This window comes from Staurois parvus, unplaced genomic scaffold (genome assembly GCF_062004578.1).
Source record: "Staurois parvus isolate SC_StPar_1 unplaced genomic scaffold, SC_StPar_1.0 ptg001198l, whole genome shotgun sequence".
Lineage (NCBI taxonomy): Eukaryota > Metazoa > Chordata > Amphibia > Anura > Ranidae > Staurois > Staurois parvus.
Window position 1 is genome coordinate 386,549 of NW_028318994.1, and position 18,198 is coordinate 404,746.

An 18,198-nucleotide genomic window follows, 5' to 3' on the forward strand; every position below is an offset into this window, starting at 1 on the left:
ATTTTGCATTTTGTCTTGAGCTGCTTTCACACTGATCCATTTTTCTTCTGTTTTTGCTTTTAAAGTGGAAGAAAAATGCACAACCATTAAATCCTATGGAACCTTTCACACTATTTAATCCCGGTCCATTGCGTTTTTCAAAGTCTTGCTGCATCTTTGGTGCGGTTGAAAAAAAAAAAAACGCACCAAAAATCACAACTGTGGCTTAGTTTTTGGTGCTCTTTTCATGAGGTGCAAAAACTCAGTAAAACATGGAAAAATACTCACATGCGTTTTTGAAAGAGAGCAGTGTGAAAGTAGCCTTTCTGAAAGAAAAAAAAATCTTCACGATCTGGGTAAGCTAAAGTGCTTGTAAAGGCTCAAGGTTTTTTTTTTCCCTTCATGCATTGCATGCATGAAGATAAAAGAAACCTCCTGTGTGTAGCAGCCCCCCCCCCTCGAACATTTACCTTAGCGATCCATTGATGTCCACGAGAGCTTCGGTTCTCCAGGGACTCTCACTCCTGATTAGCTGAGGTAGCAGCAGAAGCCATTGGCTCCCACTGCTGTCCATCACAGCCAGTGATCCAGGAGAGGGAGGAAGTGGGGCCTGCTCAGGTGCCCCTCCAGCAAACTGCTTGCTATGGGGGCACCCAACAGGAGGGAGGAGCCAGGAGTGCCAGCAAGGAACTAAAGAAAATGAGGCTCAGGCTGCTCTGTGAAAAACCACTGCGCTGAGGTAAGTATGACATGTTTGTTATTAAAAAAAAATAGACTAGTATCACTTTAAAGTAGAATTCAAACGTAAACCCAAGTTAAAAACGTCCCCTCCCTTTCCTAACACCTATTCTGACTAACCTGTGTAAAAAGATGTTTATACTTGCCTATTCTCACCCCTCTCCACTCAGGTCGTGTGATCCCCTGGTGTCAGCCAGTGACCGCTGCAGGGGAGAGGAGAGTGCAGTAGACTGGCTGAGAATTCTGGTGACATCATCAGCATTGTCAGCGCTCCCTTCTCTCCCCTGCAGCCACTGCTGGCTGACACAGGGGAGTTGGATCATACAACCAGAGCAGCCTGAAAATAGGTAAGTATATACATCTTTCAGGTTGTTTCTGATTTTGCAACATCTTCTGTTCTCATTTAAATATAATGATCAATGTAACAAAGCACCAGCCCTTCTGCATGCCAAGTATTACTCTGGCTTTGTTCATCCCTACTTTTTTTTTCCCCTCTTCTTGTATTGCCAATTTTTTTTAAATACTCTAGGCTGGTGTACTGATGTATCAAACCTAAAGTCAAATGGTGCTTTTAAGACGGTTGGTCTATGGGCCTAATCCTGTTATAAAACCTTCCATCCAATGTACCGGTGTGGTCGCTGTCTGAATTTGGACTACCTTCTTAGTTAGGCCATAGATGTTGCATTTTATTTTGTTCAACCAGCAGGTTGAACAAAAAAAAAAAGATTTGATGCCCCCATAAACACTGAGAACAGATTTAAACCACAATTCAGAGTTGTCCACTACTGTCAGCTCCAGGAGATAGTCCAAAGAAACCGATGCTGTGAATTTATAAAGTGGGTATGACGTAGGGTTTTTTTTTTGTTTTTTTTTTTAAATCAATGACCCAAAGGACAAAGAAAAGAGCTATGGACAGACTCAGCCTATGGTTGAGCAAATGAGCCGACACAGCTTAACACATGTACTCAAAGACCTAGTCTTGAATTGTAAATGGCATGATTTTTGATAGAATGGATGTGCCGTGACTGACTTAAAGGATAAGTTCACACCTAAGCATTTTCCGTAGCGTTTTTCAGAAACGCACTACAGTCCATTTAACATGACTTTCTATGGGACACGTTCACATCTCCGCGCTTTCACCCGGTGCATTTTTTGGAAAGGGTCGGACTTTTTTTAAACGCAAAAAGTTGCATTTTTGTTCTATAGACTTTAATGGAGACGCTGCAGAAAAGCATGTTGTGCGTTTTTTGATGCGTCTGCGGTTTAATCTGCCTAGCAACAAGAAAAAAGAAATGTCCAAAAAACACAAATGCACTGCAGAAACGGATCAAACTGCATAAGTGTGAACCAAGCCTTAGGGTTAATGGAGGAAACCTTACCGCGGAGATATTGTATTCTGATATCAGGGAGAGCTCACCGCCGTCAGAATACAGTGATCAGTGTTGCCATCTATAGCAGGGGGGGGAGAACCCCAACAGGCTGGTCGTACAGATGTTGATGGAGAGATGGACTTCTGTACTACCAGCCTGCCCATAGATGGATGGAAATCTGTCAGATTCCTGCTGAACCAGCCGAATTTCAATCCATCTATGGCCAGCTTTACCTTCCTTTCCATCTTTTCTCTGTGCTCTGCAGCCCTGTGAGGCAAGAAATGGCAGCATTGGTGGGGGTGGTTGTAACCAGACAAGTGAACCTAACATAATTGCTTCAATAATTTAAATAAAACCATATATATATATAGTTGCAAGAAAAAGTATGTGAACCCCTTGGGATTACGTGGAGTTTTGCATGAATTGGGCATAAAATGTGCTCTGAACGTCATCTAAGTCACAACAATAGAAGAACACAGTCTGCTGAACATAATACTACACAAACATTAGATGTTGCCATGGTTTAATTGCACATAACATGTAAACATTCACAGTGCAGGGAGGAAAAAGTATGTGAACCTTTGGACTTAATAACTGGTCGACCCTCCTTTGGCAGCAATAACCTCAACCAAACGTTTCGGACAGATGGTCGTACGTTTTCCAAAAATGTCTTGATAAACTCTGGAATTCATTTTCCCATCAATGACAACAATCCGTCCAGGCCCTGAGGCAGCAAAGCAGCCCCAAACCATGATGCTCCCTCCGCCATGTTTTACAGTGGGGATGAGGTTTGGATGTTGGTGTGCTGTGCCTTTTTTTTCTCCACACATAGTGTTGTGTGTTCTTCCCAAACAACTCAATCTTGGTTTCATCTGTCCACAGTATATTTTGCCAGTAGTGCTGTGGAACATCCAGGTGCTCTTTTGCAAACTTCAAACGTGCTGCAATCTTCTTTTTGGACCGCAATGGCTTCCTCCGTGGTGTCCTCCCATGTACTCCATTCTTGTTTAATGTTTTCCTTATTGTAGATGTGTCAACAAAAATGTTAGCATGTGCCAGAGATTTCTGTAGGTCTTTAGCTGACACTCTGGGATTCTTCTTACCTCATGCAGCATTCTGCGCTGTGCTCTTGCAGTCATTTTTACAGGACGACCACGGCTAGGGAGAGTAGCAACAGTGCTAAACTTTCTCCATTTGTAGACAGTCTGTCTTACCGTGGACTCATGAACCTCAAGGCTTTTGGAAATACTTTTGTAACCCTTTCCAGCTTCAAGCAAGTCAACAATTCTTGATCGTAGGTCTTCTGAGAGCTCTTTTCTGCGAGGCATGGTTCACATCAGACAGTGCTTCTTGAAACCAGTAAACCCAAAACAGGTGTATGTTTTTTAAGGGCAGGACAGCTGTCAGCAACACATCCAATATCATCACACTGATTGGAGTCAAGGTTGGCTCACTCCTGGCTCCAATTAGCTCTGGGAGAAGTCATTAAGCTAGGGCCTCACATACTTTTTCCTCCCTGCACTGTGAATGTTTACATGTTATGTGCAATTAAACCATGGCAACATCTAATGTTTGTGTAGTATTATGTTCAGCAGACTGTGTTCTTCTACTGTTGTGACTTAGATGACGTTCAGAGCACATTTTATGCCCAATTCATGCAAAACTCCACGTAATCCCAAGGGGTTCACATACTTTTTCTTGCAACTGTATAGATATCTCCATTTTGAACACTCTTTGTAATACAAGCCCATTTCAGTATAATTATGTACTCAAATTATTAGTACTATGGTCAGGCGATTTGCATGTAGGATATTATCCTTTCATCTTAGACTGTAAAGAGATTGCTTACAAAGTCTTGTACCCTCTCTTTACATGGGACTTCAGACACACCTACATACATGTACAGTAGAGGTTATAGGTTGAGACAGTGAGAGGTTGCTCACATCACATTGCCAACTCTACAAGAACACTGTCCAGGCTGTCTAAAGAGACCAGCATATAGATATTTTTCAAGCTGTAATAAGCATGTCTCGTAGTAGATGCTGACATTTATATATTTAAATTATGACATTTAAATGTATAAGTTGTTAAGATGACTTCCTTTTTTTAATATTATGATTACTATATCTTTTTTTTTATGTATTGTACCTTTTTGTCACTGTGTGAGGAGTCCTGCGCCCACATAGGTTTACGTTTCTTCTGTTTTGTTTTTTTTGGCAGATGGACCACCGGTCGTGACCCATTATGACATCTCTGACACAAATTCTGACCCGGAAGTGTTGAACGTAGACAACATGCTGGCAGCCACGGTTGTCAAGGAGCATAATTCCGTGTCCAAGCAGGAGCCACCGCCATCCTGGCGTACGAGAGGCTTACTTGAAGAACTGAACGCAGACTCTGGTACTTGTTAACGGCTGTGTGTTACTAAGATTGATACACATTGGCAAGTTATTTCCACAAGACTGTTGATACGCTTTTCTCCTGTAAGACAGAAAAGAGTAAAAATAGTATTTTGTAAACTGAACCACTTCCCGTCCGGCTGTTGTATATAAACGGCCAGACGGTGGCAGTGCAAGGGCGGGTGGCTGTTTATAAACGGCCTCCCTGCCCCCTGCTTGGGCGCTCCCTGGGAGCGCGCAGCACCGCGATCTGGTGCCCGATGTGTCCTCCGGACACAGTGGAACACCGATCGTCGTACGGGACCTCTGTGCAAGGTCCCGATCATGTGATCACTGTTTGGCCAATCAGTGATCACATGCAGAGTAGTAAGCAAGATGTCACTTCTTACATCATTGCTTACTACGTGTGAAATCTGTGAATGATCACAGAGGTCACATGGTACAAGGCTATTTACAATAGCCTTGTACCATTTGACAAGGTGTGACCAATCACAGCTCACACAGTATTTCTCAATGGCTGCAAGAATGCAGCCAGAGAGAAGGAGAAATGATTGCTTTTAAAGCCTTTATGGGTGTAAAAGCAATCAGTGTAAAAAAAAAAATCTTCATCACCCCCCACAACTAGTACAGTGTCACCATGGTTACACTACTGCTAGGTTGACAGTATGTAAAAGAGACTGGGCCCCGCTCTCCTGCTTGCTGTCAACATTTTCTAAAAATGCAGCCATGCGGAACTCTGCCTGGCTGGCCAGCCACGTCACTCCTTCACAGTCCTCTATGAATGAGAAACTAAAGCCTTGGCCTTAGTTCTCAGTTTACTACCACCGCACTGTAGAGCTCCATGGTAGTTCATTGATTCTTCCTGTCAGTATATCTGCTTGCCTGTAAATTCCGTATGGGCAAGCAGATATACTGACAGGTCTGCAGGAGACCTGCATGGCACCAGCAATCTGCTGATCGCTGTTGCAGTGGTTTACAGGCTCCTGCAACAAAAAATAATAAATGCGCAATTTTTTACCTGCAAAAAAAGTGCATTTATTATATTTTAGCAAAAAAGGTGAACTTATCTTTTTAAGTCAGTCACGGCACATCCATTCTATCAATAATCATGCCATTTACAATTCAAGACTAGGTCTTTGAGTACATGTATGACATGAATAAATATATGCAGCGCTAATAGGCAAATAAAATGAGCAATCAAAATGACAAATAAGTAAGTAAATAAAGTCAATAAACTTATAACGTGAAATGAACGTGACTGTTGTGAAAAAGTCAATAAACTTGTAAGAAGAATATCCGTGACTCCTGTGATGGTTGAAATAGGTATAGATTGCACTAACCAAATAGCAAAGGTGCCGCGCATGGAGTTCATAAGACCTACTCCTGGTTCTCTGGATCTGGAGCACTGAAGATGGGTGTAGTCATCTGTATAGTGGCCACCAGGTGTCATACATCAAGGTTCAGAAGACAGCCTCCAGAGATGCCAATATCAGCCACCAGGGGGATCATGCAGGTACCAGACATCAGATAGGCAGGAGTCAGGAAACACCTTCAGAAAGGGGGGGCTCCAATGCACAAAAAAGCTCCAAACAAAGCTTCCAATAGTGTAGTATACTTTAATGATTGGAATGCACATATAATGAATCACACTTACACAGAGAATTTCCAAGATGGCCGCCGTCCGTCCTCACAAGCCATGCGGTGTAAATACAAGATAGGGGGCACCTCACTGACGCGTTTCGTGTAAGGACACTTTATCAAAGGGAGGCTTTGTTTGGTGCTCTTTCTTTTGAAGGTGTTTCCTGACTCCTGCCTATCTGATGTCTGGTACCTGTATGATACCCCTGGTGGCTGATATTGGCATCTCTGGAAGCTGTCTTCTTGATGTATGACACCTGGCGGCCACTATACAGATGACTAAAACCATCTTTAGTGCTCCAGATCCAGAGAACCAGGAGATGGCCTTATGTACTCCATGCGCAAGCACCTTTGCTATCTGGTTAGTGCAATCTATACCTATCTCAACCATCACAGGAGTCACTGATATTCTTCATACAGGTTTATTGAAGTTTATTGACTTTTTCACAACAGTCACATTCATTTCACGTTATAAGTTCATTGACTTTATTTACTTATTTATTTGTCATTTTATTGCTCATTTTGATTGCCTATTAGCGCTGCATATATTTATTCATGTCATACAATTTTGAAGGTTTTTAGAGGTTACCTTTTATGCCAGGAGCTAGTCTTCTCGTCATTTTTTCACCCAGCGCTTGATCTTGTTTGTTGTTTATTTTCAGTACATGTGCCACCTTGTTAAGCTGTGCCGGCTCATTTGCTCAACCATAGATTGAGTCTGTCCATAGTTCTTTTCTTTGTTCTTTGGGTCATTGATTTAAAAAAAAACAAAAAACCCTACGTCATACCCACCCTATAAATTCACAGCATTCATTTCTTTGGACCATCTCCTGGAGCTGACAGTAGTGGACAACTCTGAATTGTGGCCTAAATCTGTTCTCAGTCCAGTGGTTGCTAGCCATCATTAGAATGAGCACCATGTAATGCTGGCCGTAGATGAAACTAATGCAGGGGTCTCTAAACTATGGCCTTCCAGCTGTTGAAGTACTACAAGTCCCATCATGCCTCTGCCTCTGGGAGTCTTGCCTGTGGCTGTCAGACTTGCAAGGCCTCATGGGACTTGCAGTTCCTCAACACCTGGAGGGCCATAGTTTGGAGACCCCTGAACTAATGGATTCCTCGATCCGCACACATGAGGGTTGTGCAGCCGCACATGGATTAAAAAATTGGCTAGCCCCTGCTGCGCCGGCAGAATTTCGATCCATTTATGGGCAGCTTTTTCAAGCATATTTTCTAGCTTTGTGAGGGATACCAATCCGTACAGGAGCCATGGTTATTCAATCAGCGACTCCTTCCATGCCCTTTGTCTAGACTAGTACAAGAAGGCAGTTACTGAATGTCAGGAGAGATTCATGAACTACGCAATGACTGATGATGGTTGTAGTTTTCCCATTCACAGAACTCTGTCAATGAATGAGGGGGGGGGGGGTAAGGGGGAGCCCAGCATGGCCATGTGGTTTTTTTTTTTTTTTGGTTATGGGTGCAATATACTAAAAGTAAATTTTATCATTTTAAAGTTTTACTAAACCCACAACAGTAAAATCAGCATGCTTGTCATATTCACTGTGGAACCTAAGGGAATAATCCTCCGCGTTGTGTAAAAAGGCTATTTGATTTCACTTTTTTTTGAAGGGGGGGGGGGGGGGAATGCATGTGATTGTCACAGGGCCACTCAGCACTGTCCAGACAGAGGGGCAGGGGTTATACAGCCTCATAGGACAGTCAGAGGTGAATGAAAACTCCTACAAGCTTTAACCAGTGCTCAGCCAGACACTGATAGAAGTCAAAAGACTGCTATATGCTGCTGATGAGAAAAGGTATTTAGCAGTTTATATTTACTAAAATAATTGCATTTCCATGTTCTGTGTACTGTGGGAGACCAGATATAGTGAATGCAGGGTCCGTGGAGACCGGATATAGTGAATGCAGGGTCCGGGGAGACCGGATATAGTGAATGCAGGGTCCGGGGAGACCGGATATAGTGAATGCAGGGTCCGTAGAGACCGGATATAGTGAATGTAGGGTCCGTGGAGACCGGATATAGTGAATGCAGGGTCCGGGGAGACCAGATATAGTGAATGCAGGGTCTGGGGAGAGCGGACATAGTGAATGCGGGGTCCGGGGAAAGCGGATATAATGAATATGGGGTCCGGGGTGAGCGGATATAGTGAATGCGGGGTCCGGAGTGAGCGGATATAGTGAATGCAGGGTTCGGGGAGACCGGATATAGTGAATGCGGGGTCCGGGGAGAGTGGATATAGTGAATGCAGCGTCCGGGGAAAGCGGATATAGTGAATGCAGGGTCCGGGGAGAGCGGATATAGTGAATGCAGGGTCCGGGGAGACCAGATATAGTGAATGCAGGGTCCGGGGAGACTGGGTATAGTGAATGCGGGGTCCGGGGAGAGCAGATATAGTGAATGCAGGGTCCTGGGAGACCGGATATAGTGAATGCAGGGTCCGGGGAGACCGGACATAGTGAATGCGCAGTCTGGGGAGACCAGATATAGTGAATGCAGGGTCCGGGGAGACCAGATATAGTGAATGCAGGGTCCGGGGAGACCGGATATAGTGAATGCAGGGTCCGGGGAGACCGGACATAGTGAATGCGTAGTCTGGGGAGACCAGATATAGTGAATGCATAGTCCTGGGAGAGCGGATATAGTGAATGCAGGGTCTGGGGAGACCAGATATAGTGAATGCATAGTCCTGGGAGAGCGGATATAGTGAATGCAGGGTCCGGGGAGACCGGATGTTGTGAATGCAGGGTCCAGGGAGAGTGGATATAGTGAATGCGGGGTCTAGGGAGACCAGATATAGTGAATGCAGGGTCCTGGGAGAGCGGATATAGTGAATGCAGGATCCGGGGAGACCGGATATAGTGAATGCAGGGTCCGGGGAGACCGGATATAGTGAATGCAGGGTCCGGGGAGACCGGATATAGTGAATGCAGGGTCCGGGGAGACCGGATATAGTGAATGCAGGGTCCTGGGTTTAGTAACACTTTAAGTTGACAGTGAGGTGAGGGGGGGCGGACGCTGCTCAGAACCATCCCCAGGAGTCAAGCGTGTTGAGTGTGTGAAGTGGCCTCAGCATTGGGCTAGTCATGCCCTGTGACACGTTTTGCCTCTCCCATCGGGGCTGAGCCACAGAGGCAAGAGGAGAAGAGGCTGTTAGAAGATATACAGTATTCTCAGCATCATCGGCCGTGAAGTGAATCAGGTGTGTGGATGTGTGAAAAATGCAAAGAGACAAAACCAAACAATCAGAAGATGCTGAGAATATATCTTCTAGCAGCCTGTTCTCCTCTTGCCTCTGTGACCAAGCCCCTGATGGGCAGGGCTAAACGCATCACAGGGCATGGCTAGCGTGCTGCTGAGGCCAGTCAACACGCTTGATTCCTTGGGATGTTTCTGAGCGGCGTCTGCTCCCCCTCACCCCACTAAAGATACTGGAACGGACCTAGGACGCTGCTCCCTTCATTCCTCTGCCGGTGGGGCAATTCCACTCTCTAATTCAGGCTTTAGAACACACCATCAAGCCTCACACACGTTCTGGACCCTCATGTGCTAAGAAGGTTGCAAGCATGTCCACCTTCTACTTTCATTGAAGCCACACCTTCTGCGCTAAAGTAGGGATTTGTATGTTGCTGTGCTTCTGGGTTTCCAAGCTTCCAAGGCTCTGTAAATGCACATGAAGGAATATGGCTTTAGAGTTACAGTGGGGAAAATAAATATTTGATCCCCTTCAGATTTTGTACGTTTGCCCATTAACAAAGAAATGAAGGGTCTATCGTTTTTATCATAGATGTATTTTAAATGATAGAGACAGAATATCAACCAAAATTCCAGAAAAAACACATGATACAGATGTTATAAATTGAGCTGCAGTTCAGTGAGTAAAATGAGTATTTGATTCCCAAACAAAACATGACTTAGTACTTGGTGGAGAATCCCTTGTTGGCAATCACGGAGGTCAGACATTTCTTGTAGTTGGTTCCCAGGTCATATCTCAGGAGGGATTTTGGTCCACTCTTCTTTACAGATCTTCTCTAAATCCTTACGTTTCTTGGCTGTCGCTTGGCAACTTGAAGTTTCAGCTCCCTCTATAAATTTTCTATAGAATATTGGTCTGGAGACCATGTCCATGACCTTAATGTGCTTCTTCTTGAGCCACTGATTTGTTGCCTTGGCGATATGTGTTGGGTCATTGTCATGCTGGAAGACCCATCCACAACCCAAACACAAACTTACAAAATCGGCACAGGATCATATAAATATTTCCCCCACTGTATAAGGTCTGTTGAGGTAGTTGTGCATAATGACAGGTGTACTTGACACTGGGGGGTTTATTTACTAAATCTGGTTCACTCAGAATCTGGTGCACATTTGCATGGTAGCCAATCAGCTTCTAGCCTCAGCTTGTTCTGTTAAGCTTTACCAATAAAACCTGTAAGCTGATTGGTTCTATTCAGAACTGCACGAGATTCTGAGTGAACCAGCTTTAGTAATTAAACCCTAGTACGTCTGCGCAAATTAAAAGAAAACCTATTCAGTCATCTCTATCAAAAATGCTCCACTGCCTATGTTTTGCCACTTTAACAATGCTGCAAGTACAGAAAAATGTTTGAAATGCTGTAAATCCAGTGGGATCCTGATTTCCTGTGTTAGCTGATAACACAGTGCCTCTGCTGCACTGAAATGACAGCCAGTGGTGTTAGCACTGTCCAACTTTCCGTCGCTCGACTGCTGAATATCCCCCCCCTTCCCTTCAGTTATGGAGATGGGAAGGTGTTGTGTAGTCCAGCAGACAAGAGCTGGGCATGCATCGGCAAAGACATTGTTTTGTTTGCTCAAAAAGGAAGTTGGCCATCTTGAAGAATAACTGATTTTTTTTTTTTCATTTTGAAGGGATTAAACATTAGATTTGTGCATGTATTGGAGAGGAAAAAAAATATATGTATACAGGCATACCTCGGTTTACGAACGCCTAGGTTAACATTTTTTCGGTTTACGAATTAAAATCCATTGATAAGAATGTCTCTGACTTTTTTTCGCAATATGAACTTTCCCCAGGATGCATTGCACCTGGGAGGTTTATAGCACTGGCCCGTGCCTTTAAAGTGCACTTTATAAAGAGTTTTGAACAGATGAGACTTTTTACTTTTTTCTGACCTCCGAAACGGATTAATTGGTTTCCAATGCATTTACAATTTTTTTTTTTAATCATGTCCCTGTACAGTATTTATGCCTTTAAAGTGCACTATATAAAGAGTTTTGAACAGATAAGACTTTTTTTTTCTTTTTTCTGACCTCTGGAACGGATTAATTTGTTTACGAATTTTTCGCAATATGAAACGCCCCAGAGAACTCATTAAATTCGTAAACCGAGGTACGCCTGTATGTACTTATAATGTGTACATTATCTGAGATCATCTGTTTTCCCGCTGTAAAACTATTTCCAAAGTAAGATTATTCTAATTTAAAAGGACCTGAATACACCTTAGAGGCAGGGGCGGACTGACAACTCATGGGGCCACCGGGCAATAGGGGATCATGGGACCCCTGTGTCCTTGCCCAAACTCAAAAAAACCTATGAAAAAGGTACCAGGGGCATCTCATGGGGCCCCCTACTGACCCCTGCTTAGAGGTCTCTAGTGGAAGTCTCCTTAGGGATAGCATACTAGTACCCGGGCAGTGATACTGCTTTGTGAGGAAGCTGTGTAGCCTCTGCTTAACTGCTCTGTTAGTGTAGGGGATATTTACAGATTTACAACACGACTTTTTGGTCTTTATTCTTAGGAAATTTGTCATCACATTTGTTTTTTTTATTTTCTTCAGTATGCATAAGGGAAAAGTAACAGTTTTGTGTTTTTTGTGAATTTGTTGCCCATTTATTAAGCTGCATACATTTTATCCCAGAAGGCTCTGTGCAAATCTGTTTTGTTCCTGTGTTGTTTTTCAAACATGTTTTTAGCTTTTAGCCTAACAGTTATTCATGCCCGAATGCTGTAAACAAAATAACATACCCTAACCTTAACGTCTAAAGCCTAACTTGACCCCTCATCATTTACACTAAACCTCACCTCATCTCTAACCCAAAGGGAAAATCCCTTGAAAACATTAATATAACATATGTACCTTTTTTACTCAAACGTAATTGTAATTTATTTATTTTTAATTTTTTTGGCTTTTAAACAGTCCCTGGCAGACCAACCATTCACGTCAACAATTCTCTTCCTATAAGATTTTATGTGCATATTTTATGAATGGTATTTACCTGTAAAAGCCTCCCTTGTGTAGACATCCAAATCCCTGAAATTGCTGCTGTGTACTGCCATTTTTGATGTGATTGCAGCAGCCACAGCCGGCCATACAGTACATGGATTGAAATTCTGTCAGTTCAGAAGGGACCGGAAGAACTTTGATCCATGTCTACCGATAGACTTTTGTACAACCGCCCTGTTGGATGTTCCCCATTTGATCAAAGCTGCAGGCTGTAGCCTGTATTCTGACAGCAGGGAAAAAAAACTGACTCACGTATGGGCTGCCTTAGAATTATACGGTATAGTATTCCCATTTACTTCTCTCCAGCTACTTACTATGCAGGAAGGTGAATGGAGGGGCAGAGGACCTGGGCCAGAACAGACATTAATTAGATTCTCCCAAAATAGAAGCGTATGACCAGGGGAGGACTGGTCACTGGGGCAGATTGGTTTAACTCTTGGTAAAATAATGTTTTCTTGAAAAAAAACCTTAGATCTGAAAGACTTGGGGTAAGCTGTTACAATCTATTACGGAATTCTGGCCATAAACCATAAGTAGGCCAGGCCTTTTTCTGAATCCATTACGGATTATCTAGTCTGTGAGTGGAAAGGCTTATCTTGGAGCATTTGTCACTAAATGCAGTGTCCCAGAGGTACATTTCCAGGACAACCTTACCAATGACACAGGACCTAGGGACAGAGTATACTTTAGCTACTTCTTCCTACCTCCACTGTGTTCCCCAGATAAGTAGCTGGAGCAGCAGGTTTACCTCATGGAAACGAAATATTGCTACCATGATGTATTCTGTTACTAGGATGCCGAAACTAATAATGGTTATTCAAAGGGTCATATCTGTAGTCCTTGCATTTCTGATCACTTGCTATTATTAGTATTTCAACTAGAGTAAGATCATTTCTATTCTTTGATAATGGCTCAGACACCTGCACCCACAAAATTAACTTACTTTACTCCTTTTGTGAGGTTTTCATTTGTTGGAGCTGGAATTGAAACATGTAATCGTAGGAAAATGTACCAAATCTGCCTTCTTAAAATACAATTCCTCTTTCCTTGCTGCCAAACAACCTTCGTTTGTCACTTATAAATACCTTATCATCCACTCCTCATCTCTTCTCTACTTTTAACTCTCTACTTTCTCCACCCCCACCCAGTAACTCGCTGCTCACGAGATGACATACGCTATACAAAACCACCCTCAACGTTTTCCTCTTTTGACCTTGCTACTACCAAAGAGGTCACTAAAGTTTTCTCAGAAGCCTGCCTTACAACCTGTCTTTTCACAGCTACTACAGTCACTCTCTTCTTCTATACTATGCTCCCTCACACACATCTTAAATCTCTCCCTCTTTACTCACATCCTCCTCTCCCCTCTAAAACATGCGCTGATCACCCCCATACTTAAAAAGCCCTCACTGGAACTCACCAACCTGAACAACTTAAGACCCATCTCCCTGCTCCGGTTTACCTCTAAACTCTTAGAATGCTTAGTCTACAATCGTCTGAGCTCCTACCTTACTGACAACAAGCATCTTCTTGACCCCTTACAATGTGGCTTTCACTTACTACACTCCACTAAAACTGCCCTACTAAAACTCACTAACAATTTACTAACTGCTAAAACCAATGGCCACTACTCGATACTCTTACTACTAGAGTTCTCTACAGCTTTTGATACTGTTGACCATCTCCTCCTCAAACAAAAAAAAAAAATCCTCCACTCTCTCAGCCTTCTCTCCTGGTTCTCCTACCTATCACAGCACTCCTTCAGTGTTACCTACAACTCTGTCTTCCCTCTCCACTTGCTCTTGGTGTGCTTTTCCTCAAGGTTCTGTCCTTGGATCCCTTCTCTTCTCCATCTACACCTCCTCCCTTGGTCACTTGATAAACTCCCATGGCTTCAAGTACCATCTCTATGCTGATGACACACAATTCTATCTCTACTCCTCACCTCACTTTCAGTCTCCTCTCGCATTACTAACTTACTAATTGATATATTAGCATGGATGTCACACCACTTCCTCAAACTCAATCTTTCTAAAACTGCGCTCATTATATTCCCTCTAACCCGTGCCCCCTCCCCTGACTTCTCCATCAAGATCAATAATACAACCATCAGTCCCTCCTCTCATGCCAGGGTGCTTGGTGTAATCCTGGACTCCCATCTGTCCTTTCAGCCCCAAATCAATCACTGTCAAAATCTTGTTGACTTCACCTCCATAACATCTCCTAAATATGCACCTTTTTAACCTTTGAAACCACTAAGCAACTTATTAACTCCCTTTTTATCTTTTGCCTTGACTATTGTAACTCCCTCCTCATTGGCCTACCTAGTCGCAGTCTATCCCCTCTTCAGTCTGTCATGAGTGTTGCTGCCAAACTCATCCACCTTACCAACTGTTTCATGTCTGCCACTCCTCTCTGCCAATCCCTCCACTGGCTTCCCTTTGCCCACCGAATAAAATACAAAACAATAACATATAAAACCATTTACAATTCTGCCCCAAATTACATCACCAATCGCATCTCCAAATATCACCCAAATTGTCCTCTCTGCTCCTCCCAAGACCTCTTGCTCTCTAGCTTCCTTGTTTCCTCCTCTCATGCTCCTTTCCAGGACTTCTCCATAGCCTCTCTCATCCTCTGGAACTCCCTACCCAAATTTGTCCAACTGTCACCTACTTTGGCCACTTTTTAGGTGATCCTAGAAAACCTATCTCTTCACAGAAACCTATCCTGCCTTTAGCTAATAACCAAATATTCTATGTCTGCCATCAGTTCATCCCCCACAGCTATTACCTGTTATTCCACCAGCCCCTCCCTATTAGATTGTAAGCTCCCCGGAGCAGAGCCCTCCTATCCCTCTTGTATTGAACTGTATCATTGGTGTATTGTCTCCCTTTATATTGTAAAGCGCTGAGCAAACTGTTGGCGCTCTATAAATCCTGTATAATAATAGATCTGACTATATCGGTATCCCACAGACTGTACTCCTCTTCCTAGTCCAACCATATCAAATGTATAAACCACTCAAAATACAGTTGTAAAAAAAAAGCCCACCATTTACTTAATCTTTATTATCTTTGTTATTGGCATTATCCACAGAAAACATGCTTGCATTTCAGAAGGCATTGTTTTAATAAAGTTTATAAATCTGGGTCTTAAACCAGAGTTTTTCAACCAGTGTTCCTCATGAGGTTGCTAGGGGTTCCTTTAGCAATGAGCAATTTATGCCTGTAAAATAAGTTCCCACTGACACCATTGATCTTTTTAGCTATCTGTAAGGGAGTAATTCTTCCCAATGACCACAAGTGTAAGGAGCATTTTTTCCCACTGACCCTCACACTAAAGTACCATGAGTTGTAGATAATTACTTTTAGAAGGGGATCCCTGAGACTATAAAGTTTTTTCAAGGGTTCTTATTGAAAAAGTTAAGCGAGGCTGTCATACACCATCATTTAACCCTTTGGCGCCAGCGCCTCGCGGCCCTTTAAGGGTTTCAGAAGCCAGGAGGCGTGTGGGGTTTTAGGGTCATGTGACCACCGTGATTCGCTGTCACAGCGGTCACATGATCGGGAAAGGTCCTGATCACAAGAGGAGATCAGGACCTTTCCGTGAGTACCGGACATGTGTGCTGGGAGCGCGCAGGGCGTGCGCTCTCAGCACATATGTTTTTCTAATTGCACGCAAATGTGCAGCCGCTCGATGTCAAGGCCCAGATGCCAAGAGGCCGCACATTTGCATGCTCTCGGCGTGAAGAGGTTAACATGACTACAGATTTGTTTTCTTTACTCTACCCAGAAATTTATAGCCCCTACAGTGTTCATGATGTGATCCATGCACAAGGCTTTAAACCATTTCTTCAATCTCCTTTATGTTGCATGGTAGAGAATGATAAAACAGGTCTGCTTGGCAGTGTGGAGGCAAGAATTGTATTTTGGAGGGCAGTTTTATATAGCTTGAAGTCTTTGTGAGACATGGTCTTACACCACAGATGCTCAAAGGCTGGGCTTTGTTTTTTGAGACTTCTGATATCATCTGTTTGCCAGGGTTGTGGGTCCATGGCCTGATTTTGTGTGTAGTGAGAGGGGAAAGTTTGTCCAGGGGGTAGGACAGGGATCTATTGTAGACAGAAGTTGCTAGATGGGGCAGGACAGGGCAGAGTTATTGTCATAGAGGTGGTCAGTAGCAGAGTGGGGAAGAGAAGGGTTGAAATGGCGATGTTCTCTATGGGTAATTAGGCGGTTGGAGGTAGAGGAGGTAGAAAACAGGGAGAGAGCGAAACTAATAAAGTGATGATCAGAAAGAGGAAAAGGATTGTTAGAGAGGTTGGATGGAGTGCATAGGTAGGAGAATACAAGGTCAAGGGTGTTGCCTTCAGAGAGGGTAGAAGCATGTACCCATTGCTACAGGTCAAATGAGGGGGTTAGACTAAGACGTTTAGAAGTAGCAGCAGTGTTAGTATTAACAGGGATGTTGAAGTCACAAAGAATGATTGTGGGCATTTCAGAAGAGAGAAAGTAGGGTAACCAGGCAGAGAAGTCATCAAGGAAAGTTGATACCGGTCCAGGTGGCCTGTAGATGACAGCAACTTTATTTGTTGGCCTGATAACTAACTGTACATCCAGAACTGCTGGTGTATTGTATAGATACAGCCTAATAAGATAGACCCATTTATTATAAACTATGTACAGCAGTTTAAGGCTGGTTGGCCATAATCTTTGCAGTGTATGGAAACCATGGTGTCTATGGAGTAGGCCTGGAGACCCAATGAGAAACTTTTATCCAGAACATTATGGTGAGATGGGACAAAATGTTTTTTTGTTATCCTTTCTCACTTTAACCTACAGGGTTATACGTTCCCATATCATCCATAGAAAGATAATTACTTATCCCAAAATGGAAAACTTGCATCTTCTAGTACCATATATGGGGGAATGGTTTCAGTCAATCCTCTGTTCTCTATACAACCCTATACACAGACCACAGTTTCAAGTTCGAATCTGTACACTGAGTAATCAATGCCATTCAGACAGTCAGACATCAATACCCTTAATAGACCTTCAGGTAATCTATTATGCCACTCACCATTAACTCCTCCTACCCCAATGAGTTTCCTATGCTACTCCATGTGGCCCCTTCACTATAGAGCCCTCACCTCTGTCCTAATCACCACCACCCTTATTTAACCACTTCAAGTCCGGACACTTTTACCTCTTTCTTGTCCAGGCCAATTTTCAGCTTTCAGCGCTATCACACTTTGAATGACAATTGCATAGTCATGCAACACTGTACCCATATGAATTTTTTACCATTTTTTTGAGACAGATAAAGCATTATATTGGTGGTATTTATTCACCACTGGGATTTTTATTTTTTTTGCTATGTAAATGAAATGTCCAAAAATTTTGAAAAAAAGTGTTTTTCTTATAACATTTTGCAGATAATATTTAATCATAAATCTTGGCCAAAATTTATTCCGTTATCTTTTTAGTAAACAAAAAAAATAACCCAAATTAGTTTATAACCAAAAATAATAATTTTTAAACATTTTTTTTTACATTTTTATAAAAAAATTTGTATTTTATTATTTATGTTTTTTTTTTTTTTTTTTTTTTTTTTTTCTTACATACTGTCACCCTAGCAGTACAGGTACCATAGTGACACTGTACTACTTGTGTAGGTGATTTTTTTTTTGTTTTTACACTGATTGCTTTTACACCCATAAAGGCTGTAAAAGCAATCATTTCTCCTTCTCTCTGGCTGCATTCTTGCAGCCATTGAGAACTACTGT

General features: G+C 42.8%; 1 protein-coding gene across 1 annotated transcript in view; it reads left to right on the forward strand.

The window, feature by feature from the left end:
- ARK2N (arkadia (RNF111) N-terminal like PKA signaling regulator 2N) overlaps positions 1–18,198 on the forward strand; it is a 165,043-nt gene that overhangs the window by 123,455 nt on the left and 23,390 nt on the right. The window contains exon 3 of the mRNA XM_089660024.1: positions 4,308–4,487. Within this exon, the coding sequence (XP_089516150.1) occupies positions 4,308–4,487 (180 nt within the window). The remainder of the gene's footprint in view (positions 1–4,307; positions 4,488–18,198) is intronic.